We start from the raw sequence: 25,757 nt of genomic DNA, 5'->3' as shown, positions 1-25,757 counted from the left end.
ACATAAATGATTTGTTATTCCAATTTAAATTGAATTACAACATTATTCCTACATAAATAAAGTTCACTGATCTATCTATCAAATTACCATGTATGTCGATAACTATATCAGTACTGTAGTAAGTAATACGGATACACACTATTACTAGCTTTATCCCAGCTATTAATCAGGCTTGTATGTATTAAACGCCTCAGAGTAGGCTAATGCACTTTATTTTTTGTGGATATAAACATTGATCGTCGTGTCTTAATGTTTATCTCAGTAAAACGTCGTTATCTTTATAATTTTAATAATTTAATATTCGTTGCTAGTTGGGAATCTCTTAAAAACTACATTTCCCATGATTCCGTGTAGAACGACATAGCCGCGTCTGCGACCCCTTGACGTACGATACGCGTCACCGTAGTAACGGTCTCTGCTCCGCTGTGTCGATTAGCGCTGGAGCAGCGGAAAAGGGGCCGGGGATTCTGTTATTATTGGTAACAGATATCCGAGTCCACCTGCGTGTTTGTGCGGACCGGGCGACGCGACACTGAGGCGGAAAGGCCCTGCTAAAGCGCCAGGATGTTGAATATGTGGAAAGTCAGGGAGTTGGTGGATAAAGCGTGAGTATTTTGCTTTCTGAAGAGCTTATGTGTCTGTGCGGAGGCCCGTTAGTTATGTAGGTGCGGGCCCGTGACGTCAGACCTTCAGCTGATCGCGAGCGCCACAAGATTAATTTTACGTTACGAGAGCTGTTATTTCGCTTTTCCTCCGTAATGTATGACCCATTCTTCCATACCACGAGCTATGTTATTGTGTGTACAATTTCCACGCTGTACCGGGTTGTTTTCTTCGGAATGTGTCCCAAAATCTTTTTGAGTTGCCTAAGTTACGTTACATCATTTTTGGTCAATTTAAGTGCGTGGAGCATTTTAGGATTATATCCTGCCTTTACCCGCCTATGATGCCCAAAATACTATAAAACTCAGAAATGCTGACTAGGTAACTTAAACGGTTCAATGGGTAATGAAAGAAAACGCCGTTTGCTGTTGTAAACAGTGTCACTCCGCTAAAACGCTTATCGTTAACTATGTAACGTTAACAGTACCCAGACATGGTGGCTTACATGTTGTATTTATTCATATTGTTCTCCCTGGTTCGTGTATTAATGTGATAAGGGTTGTAGAATGTGGTACAGTTAAACGGTTCGCAGGGCCCCTTATTGAGGCTAGCTAATTAGCCTGTTAGCTTAGCCTATGCTAATGCTGTAGCCTCAGGATTCAATAACGGTATCGTTCAGCCTTGTTTCTGTCACAACATAAGCGACCAGTTATATTTAAAGAAAAATGGTGTGAAGTATTAGCTCAGTATTATTTGTGAGCCTTGTTTTGCTCCACCATGCCAAGTGCACTTCACTTCAATATTGAATAAAGTCTGTCTCAGTTAAATTTGAACGTTACTTCGTTAATCTTTTAATCTAAAATATGCTTTTCAGAGAACAGATAACGCCTTGGTAAAAGTGCACTTTTTTTTAAAAAAAAAACACAAAATTCAGTTTGAGTTTACCTAAAGTGTTGAGTTTCCAAAAACCCTTTTCACACTGGATTGCCTTTTTACAAACTCACAATAGTTTCCTGAAAGCTTTCATAAACAACGTCCGGTTCATCATTATAATGTTTATTGGTCACTATAACTTATGTGAGTTTTATCAAGGTCAACTACTGTAAATTGTGTTATTTCATATTATTTGATGACTTTTATATTTTCACTTTAGTATTTCGACTTGTTTGCCTAGAAGCTAGACTATATCGCATTCATTATCGCAGACAAATCGCCTGTGATAGTGAACTATGGATCTGTGTAGTAAATGCAGCTCCATCTGAAAACAGGTGATGATGAATTACTACTAGTAATTATACCAGCTTTACTGATAAGATGCGCATGACAATCCCATCCGATATATCACACAGCCCTATCCGGTTCTGTAGTTTTCTTAAAAGTTTATTATTTTGAATGTGTCGCCTGTCCATAATGCACCAAAATGCGATTCTGCACTCCCTTGGCTCAGCAGCATCACACCCGCCACGCTTGAAGTTGAAATGCAAGTTAAAAATGCAAGCAGACAGACAAATTTCTACTTTTATTAGAGTGAAGAATATGTTTAGCACCCTCCATCCAAAACTGCTTAAAAACTGCAAGCGCTAGGATATAGTAAGTGAATTAGGATATAGTAGCCCTAGGATATTGTAAGTGAATCAGCCCTAGGATATAGTAAGTGAATTGGGACGCAGGGTTAGTCCTGCACATTTTGTATGTCTCCCTCATCTGACACACCTGACTCGGGCATTGCAGTCTCTATTAATGAACGGATGAGTTGAATCAGATGTGTCAGATGCAAATACAATAGGACTGCATTCCAAGGCATCAAGGCACTTCCTGATATAATGTTAGGTTTACTTCCTGTCTCCAGAGATACCTTCATTGTCCTCTTCCACAATTCTATGCGTGGGTGCCGTGCACGGGTAATGTGATGGATCGAGCCTGGTCGAGTTCGAAATAATAAAATGCTGGCCAAGAAAGCGGCTGGAGCACAAATTTAGTGTAACTGTAAATACATTTATATTTTCACTTTTTTACATACTAGCGAGAAATTAGTATTGCAGTTTTCAAATATTCGATTAGTTATCACAAAGGCGCTCTCTGATTATACTTCTGACATAAATATAAACAAGTCAGTTGCCTTCGGTTTTGGACACTGCGGTATGTTTGACTTCATGCGGCACCGCAAGAATGGACATGTAAATTATATCAAAATGTCTTGAGAGCGATTCGAAAGCAGAATCCTTTGTATAATTTCTCGAATCGATCTTGCAGTACTTTAATGTAATCCTCCTTCCTTGGTTCTTGTGGCGCTGCATAAACTTAACACCTAAAATGTGCAGGACAAGGGGTAGTAGTCTCATTTTCAAATTCCACGGTGCCATGCCTCATTCACCTTAAGGGTGCTTTAGTTTATCCGAAAAGTAAGATTAAAGTAAGGCTTGTTCCATTGTATAAATTAGGCTTAAGATTTTTTGTTCCTTTTGGTGCTTGTTGCACAAAGCAAACTCTCCAGGCGTCATTTGTAATGGATGCCACACTTGAAGGCATCTTAAAGCATGCATGAGTTCAGCTGAATGGAGGTGGATATTGATATTGCTGGTCTTTTCACTTGCTTTTAATGTCTTATGTTGGGTAGGGTGTTTTTGTATTTCCCTGCTATGGCACCCAAAGTAACAAATAAAAGAAGATTCTCAAGTTCTTTATACTTGTTTGCTTGGCACAGCCACTGGCTCCATTTGTTTTATGGGATTGTTTGTGGCATAGCATGTAAAGTTGTGGTGTAGCTTGATGACTTTGGACTGCATAAATGGTTGTGCGTGTTGTTCTGCATGATATAAGTAAAATCCAATATGCGATTATCTTAGATAATGTGATAAACCAAATATTAATATGTCAGATACATTTCTGTTACAGTTATATGTTAAGTATAATTACCTAGAACATCACAATAAAGAAGTATTGAACTGGAAAATAAAACTTGAACTCATTCCTTTACTTCTTGTTTGTGCGTGGAAGTTTTGATGTGTTGAATGTGGTCACTACATTTGTAAATCCTTCTGCCAAATTGAGTTGGAATTAGCAAGTTATAAAAAGTTATTGTTATTTATTTTTCTATGTTTTAAAAAAATGTCACCTTTGTTGTATTGTGGCCATCAACGATAGAGCTACACCTGTCTGAAGTCGATAGAGTCAGCAAAGTCCATTCAGTTAAAGTTTTTTTTTGAAGGATCCAAAACAAAATCACTGCAACCATACCTTAAAGCTCACGTAACACACACTGTTTCTGCATTCCTGATATTAATCTGGAGTACCTATAGAGTATTATTACATCCTTTATATCTCTGAAGAGTCTTTAGTTTAATCCAGAGTTGTATAGTACTTAAGTATTTTTTCTTTCTACATAAAAGTACATTTTCAATTATTCGTATTTTATAAGTGTTTGTCTTTGGAAAACAAACATTCCAAAACATATTATCATAATTTTTACTCCACTACATTTCATAATTTCAAGTTTTTGGTTTATATTTAATATTTAAGTACATTAAACATCTAGCAATTTTTTTTACTTTTACTTAAGTAAATTTTAATCGCGGTCCTCATTAAAAATGCCTGTCTGAAATCGATTCTGAATCGCAAGGCTGCGATTCTTTGTTTTCTGCACAGCTTGTGCCTGTATTACGGCATTTGGTCAGTAGGAAGTCCTTATCAATCTAAAATCATTATGAGTCGGAGTCGTTTATAAACTGCATTTAAAAAATAAACACACAAAAAAAATAAAAAAATTATTTATTATAATGAAAAACCAGAAAAAATTTGAATAACAGCGTACAAATATTCCTGTTTAGACATTTCCTGGAATAGCGTTTGTAATGCTACTTCTTGTGTGGCACAAAGGGAGTTTCTGCATGAGAGCGCCCCCTGGCGTTCGGATGTGCCGGGATTTTACCGTAATTCATTCAAATTTATTCATTGAGAAAACGCGCATTTGCACGATTAATCGTTACACCCCTATTAAGTATTATACACCTGGTTTAATCAGATTTATAAAAGAAAGATTAGCTTTACCGATTCTTTCCGATAACGTACAAAAAATAAAGGAGGGGGAGTTACTATCGCGGGAGGAGCGAGTATGAGTCATGCAACACTATACAATACTGTTTAACTTGTGATTCACTACATGTTCGTGTCATTTATATAATATGAACGCGCCTATTTCCAACATAAGACAGAAGTCTTACTTACCGCATGCAACTCATGACACGGTTGGGAACATCCAGTGCATCAAACACTCAAGCAAAACTCCGCTGCTTCCCCGGATAATAAACACTATCCATTGTTTTCATAAGGCTGGCTTTCTTCTCCTTACATCCAAAAACACACTTTTTCTTTCGTGCCATTGTTGAGTTTTAAAATTAAACAAAGCTGTGTCGCGTGATATGATGTTTGCAAGTTCTAGCATCTCCCGCTGATTGACGAGTGGGCGGGGTTTTCCGGGGGAAGTGCCCATATAAAGAAGTGATACGTATAGAAACCTCTGAAACGTCAGCTGAACCTGTAATCGAAAAAAAAACTTTCCGAAACTTGTACGAACCCTGGCAAAGTGCATTGGGCACAGAAATACTCGATAACACGTCCAAATGCTTTTTGGGCACTTTGCCTACGTTTAGCATGAGGAAACAACTCTATAACTGTGTTAATAAGTCAGAATGCTTGAAATACCATTGAACCACCCCTTTAAAATCACTGATAATGCCAATAGATTTGGCACACAAAGTCAAAAACAGTATGTGTTTCAATTTTTTATTGTTTTTAGCTTTAACTAAACACAGGCAACATCAACCGATCCATCTATCAGTGGCTCCTTTTATAACACTTTGCTCTGTTGAGGAGCAGTTGGACATCATCTGGAAACCTCAGAAATCTTCAGCCTCACCAGGGCTGTATTTCCAATACTTTTTTTTATTTGTTTGTTATTTTAGAGGAGATCCTAGTGGTAGCACCGACTTGGAATCACCCATCTCCATAATTCACATCTCCTGGGATTTCCTTAGCAAACTTTCTCTTGTCCAGGGATTGTGTCTTTTATCGGTTTGCCAATGCTTTCGTTCCCTATCCATCATACTTATTATAAACCACCTCCATCCTTATCCTCATCTCCATCGCAAAGCTTCATCCAGACCTTTGCTTTACTCTGAAGCTCTAGGTATTCTTTTTAGTCTGAGGTGGTGGAGCAGAGAAGCTGAAACCACTCAGAGAGCTTTCATGTTTGGCGTTTTGAGTTTGTTGTGTTTTTTTTTGCAGGTCATAGCTGAATCCTCGCTGAATGCGTAAGTACGCCCATCCACTGCCAATAAAAAACAGTAAAGGAAAGGGGGAAAAGAATTGGAGAGTAAATCTCGGCAGGCCCATAGAACAAAGAGGCTGCGGATGCAAAAGATGGCAAGACGCCCCTACGCCTGTCTGTGCCCCCTTCTCTTTGTGTGGAAGAAAGCTTGTCTCTTCTTTTTTTGTCTTTCCTGCATATTGAATATTTCAGTGGAATACGCATTGCACAGTACACAGTTGCTGTACTTGCGTGTGGATGTATTTATGTCGGTGTGGCTGCTCTACAGACCGCTCACTTCCATAAACCCACATCATTCATTATTCAGTTGTCTGAGATTTTCCTTGTAATCTTGGGACGACTTTGCAGCACACTCTTCGTACGTGTTCGAACTGCATCGATTGCAGCTGATACTAACTCAATTGTTACTAAAATCCACAGTCTTTGCCTTAACTTTATGAACCATACTCCTGATGTCTTTTAATGTAAATGTCCAAGTTATAAATCTAAATACTTTTTTAGCTATATTGCAAAGTTTTTTTAGGACATCTTGTATGTGACATGCGATTTTTGATTTGTGTATTCATTTTTCTTATTGTAGTATTGTAGGTTGTGTCGTAGGAGCAGGCTTCACTCAGTTTGTTATATATATTATAAGAGTGCTTGACCAGACTTATAAGTAATTTCAAAGAAAAAGAAAAGGGCCGCACTTTGCATATAAAACGTGTATTTATTTGCACAGACGCGTTTCGGCTTTGCGCCTTCCTCAGTGTGCTTGAGTGAGTGATTGTATTGTCCCACAGATATAAAAAATTTACTTGTGGTGGTAGCTGCTGAAAAAGGCAATCATTACCCACTGACAAAAATGGTCTACAATACGTGTGACAAACAACAAGTAATATGTGACACAACACAATACTTTGATTTATTGAACATTTGTATTTATTTCACATTATATTTTATAAATCCAATCACTGCAAACCACTTTTTGCCATGAACAAAGCTGACACTGTTTGTCAAAGCACCACAAAACACTTTTGTGCATTAATATGTGAAGCAAAACTTGTAGATGCTCCGATCAGGATTTTTGCAGGCCGAGACCGATCACCGATTTGTTGTCTTCGTGATCGGCCGATACCAATGCCGATACCGATTTTTCAAGCTGATATGCAAGCTCTTTGATGACTGTAACTGTTAACATTTTTTCTAGATAAAGTAATAACACAGGTGTTGCCTTTGTTATATTACTTGCAGTATTTAGGTTTATTATTGTTTTAATAGAGAATCAAATAAATTAGCACAACAAATATTTCCTCTGCAAAGAGAAATATAATATGCCTTTAAAAAGTCTTAGGTCTGTTAAAAGTGATGAAAATAAAACACTTCACAGTCTAAACTGTATGAATTAAACATACACGCATTTGTATGAAGTATAACAGTTCTTTAGTGAAGAGCAGAAAGTGATTTTATTGAGAGATGAATTAGGTTACTGTAGCTTTAAGACATGAGAGAGATCACTCCGTTCACGTGCACTGATGACTGAGGCTTCTGTGTTGTGCGGGCGCCGGATGTACGCATTGTATATAATTGTACACACTCACCTAAAGGATTATTAGGAACACCATACTAATACTGTGTTTGACCCCCTTTTGCCTTCAGAACTGCCTTAACTCTACGTGCCATTGATTCAACAAGGTGCTGAAAGCATTCTTTAGAAATGTTGGCCCATATTGATAGGATAGCATCTTGCAGTTGATGGAGATTTGTGGGAAGCACATCCAGGGCACAAAGCTCCCGTTCCACCACATCCCAAAGATGCTCTATTGATTTGAGATCTGGTGACTGTGGGGGCCATTTTGAGTACAGTGAACTCATTGTCATGTTCAAGAAAACAATTTGAAATGATTCTAGCTTTGTGACATGGTGCATTATCCTGCTGGAAGTAGCCATCAGAGGATGAGTACATGGTGGTCATAAAGGGATGGAGATGGTCAGAAACAATGCTCAGGTAGGCCGTGGCATTTAAACGATGCCCAATTGGCACTAAGGGGCCTAAAGTGTGCCAAGAAAACATCCCCCACACCATTACACCACCACCACCAGCCTGCACAGTGGTAACAAAGCATGATGGATCCATGTTCTCATTCTGTTCACGCCTAATTCTGATTCTACCATCTGAATGTCTCAACAGAGTTTGTGACTCATCAGACCAGGCAACATTTTTCCAGTCTTTAACTGTCCAATTAATTGCATTAATGAGAAATTGAACAGGTGTTCCTAATAATCCTTTAGGTGAGTGTATACAACAGACATGTTCCAACGAAAAAGGCTCCCAACTTTTCTGCTTTACCCGTAAACTGACAGCAAACTGTGCAAAATAGTGCATTGTTTCTTTCGTCATGTTTTACCCAAGTAAATGTCTGCTTCCAAGATGTTAAATAATGTATTTTTGTATTTTTTTCATATTGATGAAAATATATTTTAGTGACTGAGGGAGAAGCACTGGCCCGATCGAGCAAGGGACAATACTTTTTACTGGCCCGAACGTCTTTCATGCTTGCCCTGGGCCACCCTTAGGTTGAGCCCTGTAGGGCTTAAAAAATGGGATTAGGAAGAATGTGACCTTTTAATAATAATATTAAAAAAAATGGGAGAAAGAAAGTGCAGCACGTGGTCATGCCTTTAAAAACAAGAGGCAGTTGTTATCACCATAGAAACCGGAGGCGCGTTTGAAACTGCACATGAGCTTTAGCAAGTTAGCACTGACTGACTCCGGTTTTACACAGAATCTTAATCAGACCCGGGACCAGAAGTAATTAAACTGAGATCAACCCAAACCTGACTGACATTTTAAAATATAGACCCGGGTCCTCCGTGAAGACCTCTAATGTATACAAGTTCAGAAACATGAAAGGATACAATTGGTACGTTTACATGCAACCAAATAATTAGTTTGTAATCATATTGATGGCTTGAAAAGTCTTCACCTTAATCAATACGATTGAGGTCAATCGGATGCAAATTTCGATCGTATTGAAAGGGGTTGTGTCAGATTAAAAAATACATTGTGCACATGCGAAGAACATTTGTGCTCAAGTTTACATCTTATTTACGTCGCACATAATTCTCGTCACAGAAACATGCAATAGCAAGACAAGAGTTCAGATTTGGGCTGCTGAATGTCCTGTGACTCTCTATGTAATACTTACACGTGGTTAATCCTGATTATTTCATAAATCCTGAGGTAATACACCAAAATCCGACAGTGAATCTTGTCCAGAGACACAGATATATTTACTGTAATTGTTGGATGAACATCAGTGTGGGGTTTTTATAGAAGAGCGCTAGTTAGGCAATTGAACATCCTTCCTTGCCAGCTGCCACACAATTAGATCCATCTTCTAGTCATCTAGACCATATGTGCAGCATTGGCCTCCATCTGAATTGCCTCAATTACTTGAGGAATGTTGAGGTCTTGCTTTTGAAAGCATTTACTGATTGAATTTGCTCTGCCATTAAGTCAAGCTGATCTTTTGGAAAGTGCCAAACCCTGAAAGTGACACAGCTGAGCTGGATCGCTCTCTTCGTCCTGTTAATGTACCTAAGCTAGGTTTCGCTGAAGTCACTGATTTTGCCTAGACATCTTTTCTCACTCTTCAAATAATTTGTGAATCAGCTGCGCTGTCTTCCCAGGCCACCTGCTTTTCGCTCTCCAGCAGGGGTGCATGTCTCCCACCTGCCAACATTCCTGTTTTACCACATTTCATCTACCACCAGACTGTCGGTAATAACTTCCAGAAATACACTTTAATTCTTTCGCTTTTTCACATTGACAGTGAGGGGGGAAGCCTCCTTTTCACATTAGTAATGATTAAGGAAAAGCACTCGCAGCTGTTTTAAGAGTTAGCAGGATAAACCACCGCTTAGCACCATTGGTGGGTTCTCCGGATGATTTGTGATTTAGAGGGGTCACAAGTGTTCAGTTTGATTCTGGTTGGTCCCATCAATTTCCTTGTGCCTTGGTCAAAGTGGAACTGAAATCCTTTCGACAAACAACAATTTACATTTAATGAAGTTAGATGCTTTTATCCAAATGGACTTGCATTGCATTCAAACTGTATGTTTCAATATCTGTGTGTGTGTTCCCTGGAATCAAACACTCAACAATGTCAGTTTTTAGCAGGGCTGTTAAGATCTGTTAAATAATAATCAGTTTCTGTCAAACAGTTTTTCAGAAATTATCGTGTGGTCACAACCTCAAGATTATCTTTAGCTAAAACTGACCCAGGAAAGAAAAGTTTCTTATTTTTTCCCTTTGTCCTAGACTGCAGTAGTTCTGCATTTTTGTTTCCAATCCTAAAATAAGCCATATTGTGTCATTGTCATCCTCTTACACTTCCTCACATCTCTGGTTTTGTGGGAAACCAGATAAGAATTGCATAAACATTAAAGGTTAATGATGCACCTTCTACGCTTTGAAACTTGACACTGAGAAATGTCCTGCGGCGCAATTTGCTATACTCCATCTAAAACTATTTCAAACTATGCCAGTTAGTTATAATAAAAGTGATGATCAATAGTAAATCAATGGTAAAAATCAAATGGTGATCAGTTACAGGAAAATATACACTTGACTTTCATATAAATTGTAACCTATTCTAAAAGTTTGGCATAATTGTATTAATATTAGACATTTAAAAAATTATAAAAAAAAAATAATCTGAGTTGGAAAAACTACAAACAACAACACAGCAAAAATAAAATAAACTGTACTGTTTTATGTTCTTCGTTTTAATGCAACAATTAAATTGATCAGCTTTTTATCTAAATTAAGCAACGTTCTAGAAAATGTTATTGTTTTATTTCATTACATTATGTTTTTATTACATTATTTGCACTATTAAGCTATTTAAACTAAAAAAAAAATTGCCACACGTTCTCCCTACCTTGATCTCATAATCACAGATTGGTGCAGTGTTGCATGAAAACTGTACAGCGCTGCATCAAGTCGACAACACCCATAGGGCTGTGCCTAGAATTTGTAAATATGTCACTGGCCAACTAGTTTCATTATCCACCTGTGCTGATTTTTACTCTCATATGGCACTTGCTAATATTATGTTTAGTTTTGATATAGGGGTGCGTGGGGCACAAACTAATGAGGGGTTAATTGTAACACAGACCGTTTACATTGTTGCACAGGGTTGAATGATTCGTTTTTCCGGTATTTTTTTCACACTGCCAAAAGACGATATCCTGCACATTTATGGAAAGGTATAATGTTTTTCCATAGAGTTATTGATGAAAGAGTGTTGTAGTGTCATGCAAGTAAATTTTTTCATCATGTTTTATTTTTTTGGGTGTGTAAGATACCAAAACCAATGTTATGTCTCAGTGTCTTATTGACTAAAACATAGCATCATTTTGAAATATGTCTGCAGCTCTTAGCAACTTTTTTGGTAGGCTTAAAATTTTTTCACCCAGCAGAGTTTGTTGTAAACGCTGTTTTACAACTAACCCCTCAGCACTTATGATATAAAAAACAGCTAACGTTAGCGTAATTCTTGCTGTTTTAATAGGCTACACACGAATGATTGCTGGCTGCCAACAAAATAAATGTGCCTGTCTTATCAAAAATTTTGTCAAAATATATTTTTGTTCATATCTTTAATATTGGTTGAATAAGGTCACGTCAAAGATTGAAATCATAATGAAATGAATGGCTAAAATCAGATTTTTTTCATTATCTCAGAATTTGATTTTGAGTGGTTTTACACACTGGGTCACATATAAACATGTTTTTTTTGTGTCATAATTGTGCTGCTTTTTGCAGATATTTAGACATTTTTATTTATTTATAATTGAACTATGGTTAGATGAGGGATTAATAGTGTAGATACCTGTGTAATATAGACAGATATATAAACAATATCCACTTCAATAGACAAAATAGTATTGAAATATTTGCCTGCAAACTTAATTTTTAGCAAGTGTTACAACTATCCCCCTGCCTGTTACAATAACCCCACCTATGGGGTAAGTTGTAACGTTTGCACTTCTGTCCCATTTGGTGTATTTGTCCAAGAATGATAAGTAATAGAAACAAACTTCAAATGGTCATTTGTAGCAGAGATGTGTGTGTTGCTCGTGTAAAAATATAATTAATACTCAAATATTTTTTTAATGATTGAGCCAAAACCAAAAAGCGTTTTTTAATAAAAAGTAATGTATTATGCATGGCATTGAGCTTCTGTTCTACTTGTTTCAATGGGCTTGAAATGGGCTTCAGTGATGTCAGCACCTGCACCGTGTCAGTCCAGCATAAATTGCCCTTCATGATCAGTTACTGGCAGATGAACATTAACAATTACAGTATATTTGATAGGCTGTTGCGTTTTATGGGAGGACTTAAAGAATATGCTTGATTCAATGCGTGTTAGCTCCGATGCTAGAGACACATTAAATCGTGATCATGGGCATTGGTGCGTCACACAGAACTTGTGTGTCATTTTGTATTCACACACAGCTGTCTCAATCGTGCTTTGCTGGGTAGCGCTGTGATAATGGCTTGGTACTGATGGGAGTGGCGAAGCCCCATGTATTTTCGGCGGCCATAATTGTGGTGCATCACTTGTAAAATCAAACTTGATGCTTATTATCTCAGTATACGATTATGAGACTTTAGTTTGGACTTCACAAGCATAAATATGTAAATCTATGTGAAACCGTACCAGCCTATGAAAGTGTACAAACTCAACCATTCAAACTTGTAGCTATTATTGGATGGTTTTTTTCTATCGATGGATGAATGATCTAGGACTATAAGCATGTCTTTTGGGAGGAACACTGACCGACATTCAAAACATTCACATAAAATGATATATTGACTTGTTGTTTGTTTTTGTTTTTACCAGCACCAATGTTGTAATGAACTACTCGGAGATAGAGTCCAAGGTTCGAGAAGCCACCAATGATGATCCCTGGGGTCCATCGGGTCAGCTCATGGGTGAGATTGCCAAGTAAGTGCTTGTTCTGTGGACTGACCTGGGGAGGGTGCACCATTTTATTCGCCCCTTAAGCATTTAATGATTCAGAATTACCCCAGGGCATTTGTGTAGGGCAATTACGTCAAAATGCACTTAGCATTGATAGCTGGTGATTTCCACTGAATTGCATCATACTTGAGATCTTTTTTGGAAAGGTAAAATATCTCCGCACTATATAATTCAACATCTGCAACCAAATTACTGTGAGAAGCAGCCAGACACGGATGGGTGTTTTGGCAACATTTTTAAAATGATCCTGAACATTAGAACATTAGACTTCTATTTATTGTATGCAACAGTTTGTTCACAATATAAAAAGCATAATATGACAAATTGCATATAAAAACTTGTAACCTGCACACCCACACTACATTCACTGAAGTCACAGTAACATGTCTCAGTGACACTTCTGCATATTCAAACCAAATCAAAATGATATATGAGTTCACCTTTGCATTTGCTAGGAAAACACACATTATGCATCTATGCCATAAAAACTTAATAGCCCATCCAAATACATGTCAATCTTTCGAAGCCTGCCAAACTTTAAGTGATTGTTCCAATAGCAAATATTCACAATTGGTTGCATTAGAGAAAAGCTCAATTTCAGCCTGACCTTCTTTCCAACTACATTTAAACCACAGATCCACGTTCATGTATGAGCAATTCCCTGAGGTGATGAATATGCTCTGGACAAGAATGCTTAAGGATAACAAGAAGAACTGGAGAAGAGTTTACAAGGTACAGTTTACCGCTCATCTGACATTAACTATATCTTCATTAGTGGCTGATGTGTCCATGTTCTTTCCGTGACGGATGCTGGTACAAAGATGTAGAGAACAGGTGCCATATGCCTTATATACTTGTGATAAAGTTACACCATGTAACTCTGTTCCAAATCTGGTCTTTTTTTACGGAAACAAACACTACTGATTCTTTAAATATTTTCAAAAAGAAATGTAAGAGTTTTGGATTATTATTATTATTAATATTAACTGAAACCTTGCAATAGATTATTTTCATGTCCTAATGTTGATCTATACGTAATAATTCCCTCTTCAATTTGTCCAGGCCTTATTATTATTAGCGTACCTCATCAGAAACGGGTCAGAGCGGGTAGTCACCAGTGCTAGAGAACATATCTATGACCTGCGCTCTTTGGAAAACTATCATTTTTTAGGTAAGTTTAAAACAGGGATGTGATTAGATTAAGAGAGCATATACTTTGTAACACCCAGTGAAAATTAATTTGTAGTAAACTGTTTTTAAGTCAATTAGAGATTTTCACTTATAGATAACATTGTCAGCTAAGCTATAGTTGATAAGGTGCATATGGCTATTAGCTGTTACAAATCTGCTGTTTTTATGATGAGAAAAATATTTGACATTTTACTGCAGATTCAATAAGAATACTGTAAGCGTCTGTATGTAGTCTGTTGTTGCCTGCGGTGCTAGCCAGATGGTCTTGGTGTTTTAATATCTTTTGGCATTAGAAAAATGTAATGATTTTGAGACAGTTTTGACATGTGGCTCTTACTTTTCGAAAGATTTAAATTCACAACATGTCTTGCCCAGAAAGTGTTTACCACATTTATTTCTTATTCAGTGTTGCATAGCCAAATGAAATCCTAGTTAAATCAGAATGTTAGGAATGCAGAAAAGTGTTTTGATGTCTCAGAATTATAATGAACATGTTAAAAATCTTTCAGCATCATTTAGGTTTTTTTGCCAATAAGGTAAAGTTGACCTGCAGAGATGCATAGACTGAATGCACTTAAGTCATGTTGGGTAAAAATGTCTGCCAGAGGTAAAGATGAATAAAATTTGACCTGACTTATTCTCTTTGGTAGATGAAAACGGGAAGGACCAGGGCATCAATGTACGGCAGAAGGTCAAAGAAATGGTAGAGTTTGTCCAGGACGATGACCGGTTACGTGAGGAGAGGAAGAAAGCTAAGAAGAACAAAGACAAATACATTGGAGTGTCTTCAGACGGCATGGGAGGCTTCAAACAAAGTAACTGTAAGTGACAGTGACAGCAATTCTGGTTCAGACTCAAACCTATGTAAGAATAGTCATTTAATTATTATCAAAACAACTGCATTCATACTTAAAATGCTAATTAATTCAAACAGAGAGTGCTTGCGTTGTAATGTATGGCCAATATATAGTTTAATGACAGCAAATGAGAAGTACACAGAATTGCTTAAAGGTCAATGAACAATTATTATTATTACATATTAATCATTAAATTTACAATAAAAATAAGAAAAACAATATATAGGTCAATTACATGCATATTTTTGTGCCCATTGGCATTATGTACTATAAAAAACTTTATACATTTATGACGTGTCACTTTGTTATAAAACCTATTTGGTTCTATTTATTTCAAGCCATTACAATTTTAAATCAAATTATTTACATGATGTGCTGATTAATTAATCTAATCAATCGCATTTAATCGCACATAAAAATGTGCATGGAAATGGAGAAATTACCCACAAACTGAATAAAATAAACAGTGCTTTTCATGTTTTTATACTCATGCCACATTTTTTATGCTCATGCTCAGGTAGCATTTGTGCGCTGTCTAAAGCCTTTCTGGGCACAGGCTTTAGATACGCGCAGTCGTGCACACACACAAAACTTCTTAAAGGGATAGTTCACTTTAAAATAAAAATTCTGTCATTATTTACTCATCCTCATGTTGTTCTAAACCTGTATACATTTCTTTTTACTGATAAACACAAAAGAAGATATTTTGAGAAATGATGGTAAACACACAGCAGAGAGTGACCATTGACTTCCATAGTAGGAAACAAATATTTTGTAAGTATTGTGAAAAATGATGTAGAAAATATTTTGATAAATGATGGTAAGCACACAGTTGACGGTACCCATTAAATTCCATCATATTTTTTTACTCCTATTATGGAAGCTTATGGTCACTCTCTGCTGTGTGTTTACCATCATTACTCAAAATATCTTCTTTTGTGTTCATCAGAAAAGAGAAATTCATACAGATTTAAAACAACATGAGGATGAGTAAATGATGAAAGAATTTTCCCTTTAAAAGTGAACTATCCCTTTAAACAATGTTTGAGCACTGCATTTAGATCGTTCCATTTTGAGTCTTGTGTCTAAATATTTGATTGGGTGCGTTAAAAATGTTAACACGTTATTTTTCCCCATAACTTACTAATTAACACACTAAATTAACAGCACTAATAAATATACATTTTTGGTAAACTTGTTAAATGGCAGGTGGGGCAACTGTCCGTACAAATTAGAAGTTATAGACAACTTAAAAATTGTAATTATTTAAAATTCAAAATAAGATACTTTGGCATCTTAAAACCTCTTTTATAAACAAAATTCACAAATACCAATAGTAGTTGGGATGTTAGGATAATTGAAAAACTTTTGTCCAACAATTTGGATGTTCTCAAATGTCATAGATTTCTTTATAGAGTTCTCAATGTTTATAGATTTCTCTCAAATACTGTAAAAAAACAGCTACTTTAATGTAATTGCTAGGCTGGTACACGTTCCATGTCAGATGGTACAACCAATTTAAAACTAGAAAAAAAAATGCTATTTAATCAAACACATTTTGATTGTATTTATGAATTTGATATCACAGGCAAAAGCTTGTATCAGCGTCCACGTTGGTAGTCTGTTAAATGTAAATTCATTGCAGAGGTCAGGTGTTAGAACCAGAAAGTCAAAGGGTGCAACTGCTTGGATTTTCCCTAAGAAATTAAAAACATACATAATTTTAATAAGCTAATTATTTTAGTTTAAATAATTGCAAGCAAAAGTTCTATAATTGTTATAATTTAAAACATGGCCATGTAAACACTTTAATCACACCTGTAACGCACTAACTGAAGTGCGTATGTGTTTTTGTCATGCACCTTTAGCGCAAATTCGTTGTAAACTTGACATTAGGAGTTTTCCCTGAACTCAGTCTTGCCTTCATTCAGAAACAGCTCAAAGAATGTGACAGCAGCGTATAAAACCGCTACAGGCATTGTCATAATATTTCTGTGTTCATCACGGCACAGAATAACGAAATGCGCTCATAAGAACATTGTTTGAAAAAATAATTGAAATGTACTGAAATGTTCAATAAATAAAACTTTTTAAATGCATAATGCACAAATTTTCCTTGTGTCAGGTCAACTTTAAGGGCATTTTTCATCTGTAGGAACTGATTTAAACCAAAACTGAGATGCTTTGTTTTAGTCCTGTAGATGTCCCACAGGGATTTGTTCTAGGCCCTCTGAAGATGTTTCACAGCATTCCGCATTCCAACAAATTCCCAGTGGATTCCCTTCCCACAACTGATCTTTTGATTAGAACTGTTTTGATTTCAGGGCTATCACTTTTTGAACTTTGCTCGCTGCCTCATTGGGTGATGCTTATGATCATGTTCATGCAAAAATAATTAGATCTCTGCTTTTTGTAATACAAGATGTTGTCTCTTAGATCTATCTAATCAAGTTGAGATGCCATGTCCCTTGTCATGTCATTAGTGTTGTTCCTCAACTTGTGTGAGAAGTCAAGAGGTTTCACTTGCTTTCTGCTTTGAGTCACCTCTGTTTTGGTGCTCTGATTTTTACTTTATTAGCTGTACTAGAGTTTCGAAATTGCCAATTAACTACGACATGCCAAGAGTAAATTTTAGTTGCAAAAGATCAAAATATCACACGGTCAAAGGGGGTAGAGAGCTCTAACTTTGAGTTTTTGTTGAACTGAAGTTTATTTCTGGTGTATTTCAAATATGTTTGGAAGTTTACCATCTGCACTGGTACAGTCCCAGTAAAGTATGCATAGTCATGGCAATCATCAGCAATGATATTGCAGTAATTCTTTATTTAGTAAATCAGGAAATGATTTTTTTTCAAATAAGGCTATTTGATAGGTGCAATTTTTTATTTTATTAAATGAAGTGTCTAATTTATTTCCAAATTCTCAGCGGGAGAGAGGCTTGACTCCGAATCCAAAGGCAAATGGGAGGAGGACTGGGACAAAAACAAAAGCGCCTTCCCCTTCAGTGAAAAGCTTGGTGAAATAAGTGACAAAATTGGCAGCACCATTGACGACACCATCAGCAAATTTCGCAAGAAGGAAAGGGACGACTCACCAGACAGAGTCAGTGAATACTCGAGATCATCTTTTTCCTGTTTAATACCTTAGTCTGTAGAATTAAGCTTTGTCCAAATATCTTCATTTTTTTAGTAAGTATTTGGTTAATCTCTTTCTTTCTCTCATTTCTTTCTCACATTACATGTTCATGCAAAAATAATCAGATCTCTGCTTAACCACAACAGTTTGGGCCTTTTATATATAATCTGATATATTTGTCTTGCTGTTATATCTTCCCGCAGTGACAATGAGGAGGACAAAGTTTCACGGAACGGTCGACCTGCCAAGTCAGAGTTCAAGGACGAAGAGGAAACGGTCACAACAAAGAGCATCACACAGACCACAGATACCATCACATCCACGTCTTCGCGCAAACGTGGAGGAGTCCCGTCCAAAACTGTCGACCTGGGTGCAGCTGCCCACTACACTGGTGACAAAAACAGCCCGGATGATGAAAACACAAAGGTGGAGCACAATCCCTCTTAAATAAATTTACTTATGTTTATTTATACACTTATATTTCCCAGCCATTTATTTATTTATTTATTTATTTATTTTGTCTCGTGTCTCTTTTTAATTGAATTTATCTGAATATGACCTTTTTAATCAAATAAATTGTAATTAATTGTTGCCAATATAGTTTGTGAAGTTGAGAGTTTCTTTGAAGGTCTTCTCAGCTGATTATAATTTGCTGCCTCCATGAGGTAGAAGAGAAATATGACACTCTTACTGTCTTTCAGACGCCAGTCAGTCAGTCGTCTAGCACAGGGCTTGCTGATCTGTTGATGGTGGATTCTGGCTCACGTCAACCGGCGTCCTTGGGTAGGGCACTATTTCATATTTTGCACAATGTCCCGTGAATATGTAGGTATCCATTTATACTCGTCATGAGACTAATACAGATTTCTGTAAGAAAGTCAGTGTAACTTTTAATGCTGTAGAGATCATGAACCTATGGTGAAAGGTCTAGAGAGATATAGTCAAAGCAGTCTCCAATGAGTGTGAGTGGAAGAGAGAGAGAGAGAGATGGATGGATTAGGAGACAGTCGCACAGATGCTACTGTCCATCCATATCCTGTCACCGGCCCAACAGCTGTGCTGTGTCCGTTAGCATCAGTCAGGAAGTCCTGAGCTGTCACATCCTTATTATGTGTGAATGAGTATGCAGGGTCCAAAATAAACTTTTGACAGATCTGACAATAAATTCAGAACATGTACTGAACAATTTTGATTCAAAGATTCAAAAACATTGGGATTCCTTTTTGCTTATGGTGTAACACATACACTCTTAGTTGGGGCAAAAAGGGATGAGCCCAGCTGCTGGGTTTAAATTAACCCAGAAAATGTTTATATTTGACCCAACAATGGGTTGAAAATAACCCAACATTTTTTTAATGTGTTAAGATTCTTTCATGTGGTTTTTATTTCCCTGAAGTATAATTTTTGCAATTTGATATAAAGCAGCATGTATCGCTTTATAGGTCCCTAGAAAATAACTGGCCCACTGGTGTCAAACCAAGCCAGTTTTGGTCACATTTAGCAAAAATCCAAATAATAAAGTAATTTTGATGTCATGATGACTCTGAATGTAAAGTGGTTGAACCATGTAAAATGTCCCTGTTTCTTTAACCTTTTAGCTATTTCCCCGCCATTGACAAAGTATCTCGTCTATTAAGAGAAAACGTGTCTTTATGGCAATTCACATTTTCACTATTATGCACTAGGTGGCACTCTAACCCACCTTATAAAACACTATAGCATGTATAGATCCAAAAGCAGTAAATTCTCTGTGTATGTTTTGATTATCTTTCTAAATCTGATCCCTAACAAAAGTCCTTTACAAAAATGCAATTATCTCAGCTTTTTGTTCAATATTTGGTATTTTTGAAGAAACCTGCCCATATTTTAGAGGTGTTAAAAAGCAGAGAGTCTGTTCTTTCATTTGATGTGTCGCATGTTTATATATTTTTAAAAAAAAATCTGGATTGCATTAAACTTTTGTGAAAATCATAAAAAGCCCTGCCGCTGGCTTTAAAAAAATGGTAGCAGGGAAAGATGTATACATATGTGCAGATACAAGGGTTACACCATTTGGCTACCTAAAAACCTGTAAGTAAAAATTTTTTGTCCTTTTTAAAATAAAATAAATAATAATGAATTACATTATATCACTGGGCCTAATGTAAGCTTACGTGGTCATTTTTAAACATTTGCTTTCAGAAGAATGTGAATGGGCCAATTCCAAACATCATCCTAGAATGGCACTTCAGAAAGGGGACGCTTATAAAGTCGCTCCAGATAAAGAGAAAATTACGTTTTTATTATTCCATTCACTAAGTGTATTATAATCGGCCACACTGAGACACATGTAACTACCTTTAGTGTTACCACATCAAGAAGCTTGGATTTTCAAAGTGAAGGGGCATAGGGAAGTTCACTTACGATTGTGTCTTCTAACCCTCTTGATGTTTTGCAGGTGGGAGCTCAGACCTCATTGATGACTTTGCAGATTTTTCATCACCTGCCGCCTCTGCTAGTCTCCCTTCAGCTGCTGGTACGTATAAAAAAGCTCTCGTCACACTTCATGTACAGTGCAAGTGAAATTTACGGCTCGGAAATATCAAATTCTATTGTGCATTGTCAAAAAAAAATTCTGTCATTATATAACAAAGAAATTTGTTTAGGTCTTTTCGTGCAAATATTTTAGTTGATTTGTATTGCTCAAAGCATCTTATATTGGACAGTCTCTTTTAGAGAAGACTCTCTTGTTCTGTACTTTTCAGCATTGCATTTTAATAATACTAAGTCAAGGGCAGATTTTACAGAGGAATGGAAATCCTATCTTATCATCCTCTTCTCTCTCTGGTTGTCAGCTCAGTGCAGTAGGTGGGCAGTAGTACAAAAGTTATGTTGGCTTGTCTAAAATATGACTGGAGTAGCAGCATACACACAACACAGTGAAATATTAATGAGTGACTGAAGCATCCAGATGGAGTAGTTACCTGCTGAGTGTTATGAGCACAGACATACGTCAGCTCCTATCATACATGCCCCATCTGCCCTGACAGAGACACAGTCCTTAAGAGCTATGTGTGGATTCAGTAATAAGTGCTTATAACAAGTCAGAAAGCAAAGGGCCAGTTAACTTGTCTGTAGTGGAATCGACACATCAATAACAAACATGTATCTCTGTTAAAATGTTCCATTCAAACCCTGGAAACCACAGGCAGCTTGACATATATTATACAATTCAATTTATGCTAGTTTGGGCATAGGGGTATGCACATTGTTTGAAGCTTTTCTTATAGTCAAAGCTCGTCCAATCAAATTGTAGAACCAATCATCGTTTTGTTGACGTTGTCGTGTTTCTTCAGGTTCATCTAATGGGAACGGTGAGTTTGGTGACTGGAACGCCTTTTCTTCCACCAGTCCCCCTGCCTCCAATGCCCCACCTGCCATCTCAGACCTGTTCAGTGACGTGTCCGTCCCACCTGCCCCCACCTCAACATCCACCCAACCGCCTTCTGCTGACCTTTTTGACCTGATGGCCCCCAACAACAGCAGCCTCAGCGCATCCCAAAGTATGACCTTCAACATGTGCTCGCAGACTGCAGCCATGCCCATGTCCAGATCACAGGTATACAATACACAGGCACAATATTTGAGATTAAAATATACAAAATCACTAGCACGGTTATATATATCTTTCCTGTGTGTTATGTTTTCTTCAAATTCTTATTATTGCTAGGTTTTTCTTTATTGCAAATGTATTATATCGTTTTGCATAAATTTCTGTGGATGAGGGAGGAAATGTTTTAGATCCTGACTTTAGTTCAACCTTTCCTATTCTTCACATTTAATATCTGTGCAGAAGATCTAATAGTACATCGATTGAACATGTACATCTCAATGTAACTGCTCTATACATAGCTATTAGTTTGAATTATATTTATTTGATTTGCAGACAATAGGAGGTGCGTTATTGCCCCAGCACATGGGACTACAGAAGTCAGGAGGAAAGATATCAATGCCTGCCACCTGGTCAGACCCAAGCGTGAACATTAGCCTGGATTTCCTCTCTGCAGGCTTGAATCCTCCAAAGCCCACACAGCCTACACTTAATACCATGATGCAACAAGGTCAGAAAACATTCACATAATTTTACGATTTTTCGTATTCATAGTAATATGTATTAGAGGTTGACCGATTTATCGTCACTGATAGTTTACTGATCTATACCGATAACAGGGGACTATTTTAAATAGCAGGGGACTATTTTCGGGCACTGCGTAATATCATTGCAGTGTTTCCCCTACCATTATATAAGGGGGGCGCTCCGCCCTCCTTACGGCTCCACCCGCCCCCCTTGAAGGTCAAGTAAATTTGATTTGATTTTCTTTGAAGTGCCAGAGAACAATTTGTTATTTTATTAAACAAACTAAACAGCCCTCAAGTAATATGTTATTTATCTTATTTCCACGATGGCATGATTCTGTCAGTGTTTGGCGTTTACTTACAATTATCCAATTGAGTGCGCACATTTAAATTTTACTGTTCGGCTTAATTTACTGCGAATGCTCTCTCTTTGTGCAGCGCGCGCCTCTCTCTCCCATAACTGGTGACCGTGTTTTGAAAGTCCGCCTCCGTATACTTTATTTTTCTGCGTAAACATCAACAGTCACGGATGTTACTGACAGAGAAGACAACTGATCGAGTTTATCATGACTTTCCCACACACGCGCGCATTATCTCCCTCTCTCAAGCCTAGTTTATGGTCGCCGCGTCCGCAAGAGCGCGTTGGTGCGCGCGACAAAAATGACGTCAACGCGGAGTGGGCGGTCGCGCGCGTTGGGTGCGCGAGACCCCATTTCGCGTGGCGCTGTGCACGGCATTTTTTGTAACTTTCCGCGCGGCTCCGCATCCGAAAATGACCGAACTCGAGGCGATTCTGTCCGAGCAGGCAAGCCTGTGACGTATCTCTTTGATCAATCCAAGCAAAACAATGTATATATTTATATGACACTCTGGAAGTAAAGTATGAAAACTTTGCAGTTTAAAACACGAATTATTTTACATGATTCAAAATGTTTGGCTTATATTTGTATTGAATGAACCACTGGATTAGGAATAAAATACAAACCTTACTATGTCTGTACTGTTTGTTTAGTAAAAACGTTAATGAAATGATAATGTTTAATAATGACATATTTAAAAGATTGTTGTTTTATTCATGTTCTCATATTTATATATATCAAACTCTAATGTTATAAGCACTAGGGTTGTTCCAGCGGACGACTTCTTCTATCCTCTTCGTTGTGTTTGTTTTTGACTTTATTGCTCGCGTCGCCGCCTGGTGGTTAAAAAAATAGTGCAACAGCAAGCGCGTTAACTATAAACGCCTCGTCCGTTTGGTGAGACGCGCGCGCGATCCGCGGAGGCTTGCGTTGCGGACCAAAGCGCGAGTATAACCAGCCCTTCAGAGCAGCTTCAAGAACGCGCACGCAGGAATATTTTGACATTGTAGAGGAGATAGCGAGCGAGAGAGAGAGAGATTGAGAGAGAGAGGTAAGAATGGTGCCCACGTTGAGAGAACTTAATAGAAGACTAAAGTATGTATGTCATTCATCTAATTACAGTATGTTAACTGGATAACACTGGACATAACTCATTGTATAGTTTAGTAAAATAATGTATTTTGATTACACAAATCAAACCTATAGTGATTGTTTTACTAGCTGCTGACCAGCTTAGGGAATCTCTATGGCTAATTTCTAAGACATGTTGATGATATAGTACTGTGTGTTGTACCTTTTCTTGATAATTAAGTCTTTTGGGGTAGCATCTTATGCCTAGAATTATTCAAGGAGCTTGATTCTTTTAACTTCCTTCAAAGTTTGATCAATTGTGCATAATGACATGTGCAACAAATGGATATAGGGTGTCAAACTCATAGACTTGCATCATTTAAGACGCTCTTTTTAAAATATTTTGGGTCAACCTCTGACACAGATTTAAAGCTGAAACTTATCAAATCCTTTCAGAAGTCCAGAATGTCATTGAAACACACCAGTGGCTTTGCTGTTATCAGGATTAAACATGTTACCCCTCGAAGTATCCCTCCCCACAGAGCTCCCACATAACAAATCACAATTTAACCCCTGTATATACATACCCAACCAAGCCCCCCCCCCCAAAGATGTAAACCTAGGGGAAACACTGCATTGCACCTCCTGCAGCCATGTTACGCAGGAAAGTCCTTGATTATTACGCCAGAATGAGAGTATAGTTCCTAGCCATATCTGCTTAGAAAATTGCAACTTTTAATTTTCCGTCGGTCGGTGCATGATGTAACTACAGAAGAGTCAAATTTTAAATAGGAAAATATCAAAACTCTTTGGTTATTTTTTAGCGCAATGCTAATGGTCTAATCAGATTCAATGGATTATGCTAACCTATGCTAAAAGTGGTAGCGCCAGACCCAGAGATCGGCTGAATGGATTCCAAAACGGTAAAAATCAAATGTTTAACTCTAGGGGAGCTGCTGGAAAATGAGCATATTTTAAAAAGTGGAGTGTCCCTTTTTAATAACACACAATAGTTTATGAATATGTAAAATTAAATCAAATGCATAATAAAATGCACATCAGCAGAAAATCAGTGTTTATCTTGCATTGCTTTTGTGACATAACAGCTTTTGTAATTCAATAAATGTCTTTGTTTATTATTTAGGTGTTCAACCACCCTTAAACATGATCACCCAGAATTTTTCCGGAATGACACTCAATGCCCAGCCACCGGCGACTACTGCCAGATCAGGAATAAACCCTGTGGTGGCCGGAGGATCCATAGGTATGGGAATGCCTCCTGTAATGGCAACAGGCACTATGGGCATTGGAGGCATGCCTGCCAATCAAGGACTAATGGGCATGAATATGAACATGGCACCCGTTGGCATAGGCCTACAAGGTCCCCTCGGCATGCCCGGCATGGGTATTGGCCAGGGTGTGAATGCTGCAATGGTGCAACCTAAACAAGATGCCTTTGCAAATTTTGGCAACTTTGGGAAATGAAGGTTAGAAAGAAACCCCCAATCCAAGGGGTTAACGGTCCAAATACACCTTCTCAAATGAAGGAGCTGCATCCAGTAAAATGGACAAAACTAGCCAGTGTCACAACACTTCAATCATTTGTCATTGTACATTACCAGATAACAAGAAACAAATCAGCATTTCTTTCCTGTGGGGTTGGTTATTGAATGGTGGAATTATTTTATAAGGTGCAAAGCATATGATATACTTAAAAATGTGACTGTATGCAGTTTGGTACATTTTTCATAACAGAAACTTCATAGACATTATTTTTCTCGCGGCCCCTTTGACCATTTTAAATACAATTATGTTCAGAAATTACCTCATAGTTTTTATCATTCATGCTGTGATTTAAAGACTGCTAGTGGTTGGCATTGTAAATATCTGGGTGTGCAGGAAATAAATTATTTTACTCGGTTCTCAGATGGTATAAAATGGGACAAATTACCACAGGTCCTTAATATTCGTTTTTTGTTTTATTAGTCTTTTTGTTTGAATTGTTACATATAGTCACTCCTTAACATCCATTACCACTCCAGCTATTTGGATTTATATGAATATT

General features: G+C 37.4%; 1 protein-coding gene across 1 annotated transcript; it reads left to right on the top strand.

The window, feature by feature from the left end:
• Positions 1-384: 384 nt before the first annotated feature.
• Positions 385-25,618, top strand: clint1b (clathrin interactor 1b). The gene is made up of 12 exons (XM_073871165.1): positions 385-605; positions 12,823-12,927; positions 13,599-13,695; positions 14,026-14,134; positions 14,805-14,975; positions 17,938-18,121; positions 18,353-18,572; positions 18,848-18,929; positions 20,584-20,661; positions 21,482-21,744; positions 22,072-22,246; positions 24,837-25,618. The coding sequence occupies exons 1-12, from the start codon at positions 565-567 to the stop codon at positions 25,175-25,177; spliced, it is 1,866 nt and encodes a 621-aa protein (XP_073727266.1). The 5' UTR covers positions 385-564; the 3' UTR covers positions 25,178-25,618.
• The last annotated feature ends 139 nt before the right edge of the window (positions 25,619-25,757 follow it).

This window comes from Misgurnus anguillicaudatus, chromosome 9 (genome assembly GCF_027580225.2).
Source record: "Misgurnus anguillicaudatus chromosome 9, ASM2758022v2, whole genome shotgun sequence".
NCBI lineage: Eukaryota > Metazoa > Chordata > Actinopteri > Cypriniformes > Cobitidae > Misgurnus > Misgurnus anguillicaudatus.
The sequence above is the reverse complement of the archived record's forward strand: the minus strand, read 5'-3'. Positions and strand labels throughout refer to the sequence as shown.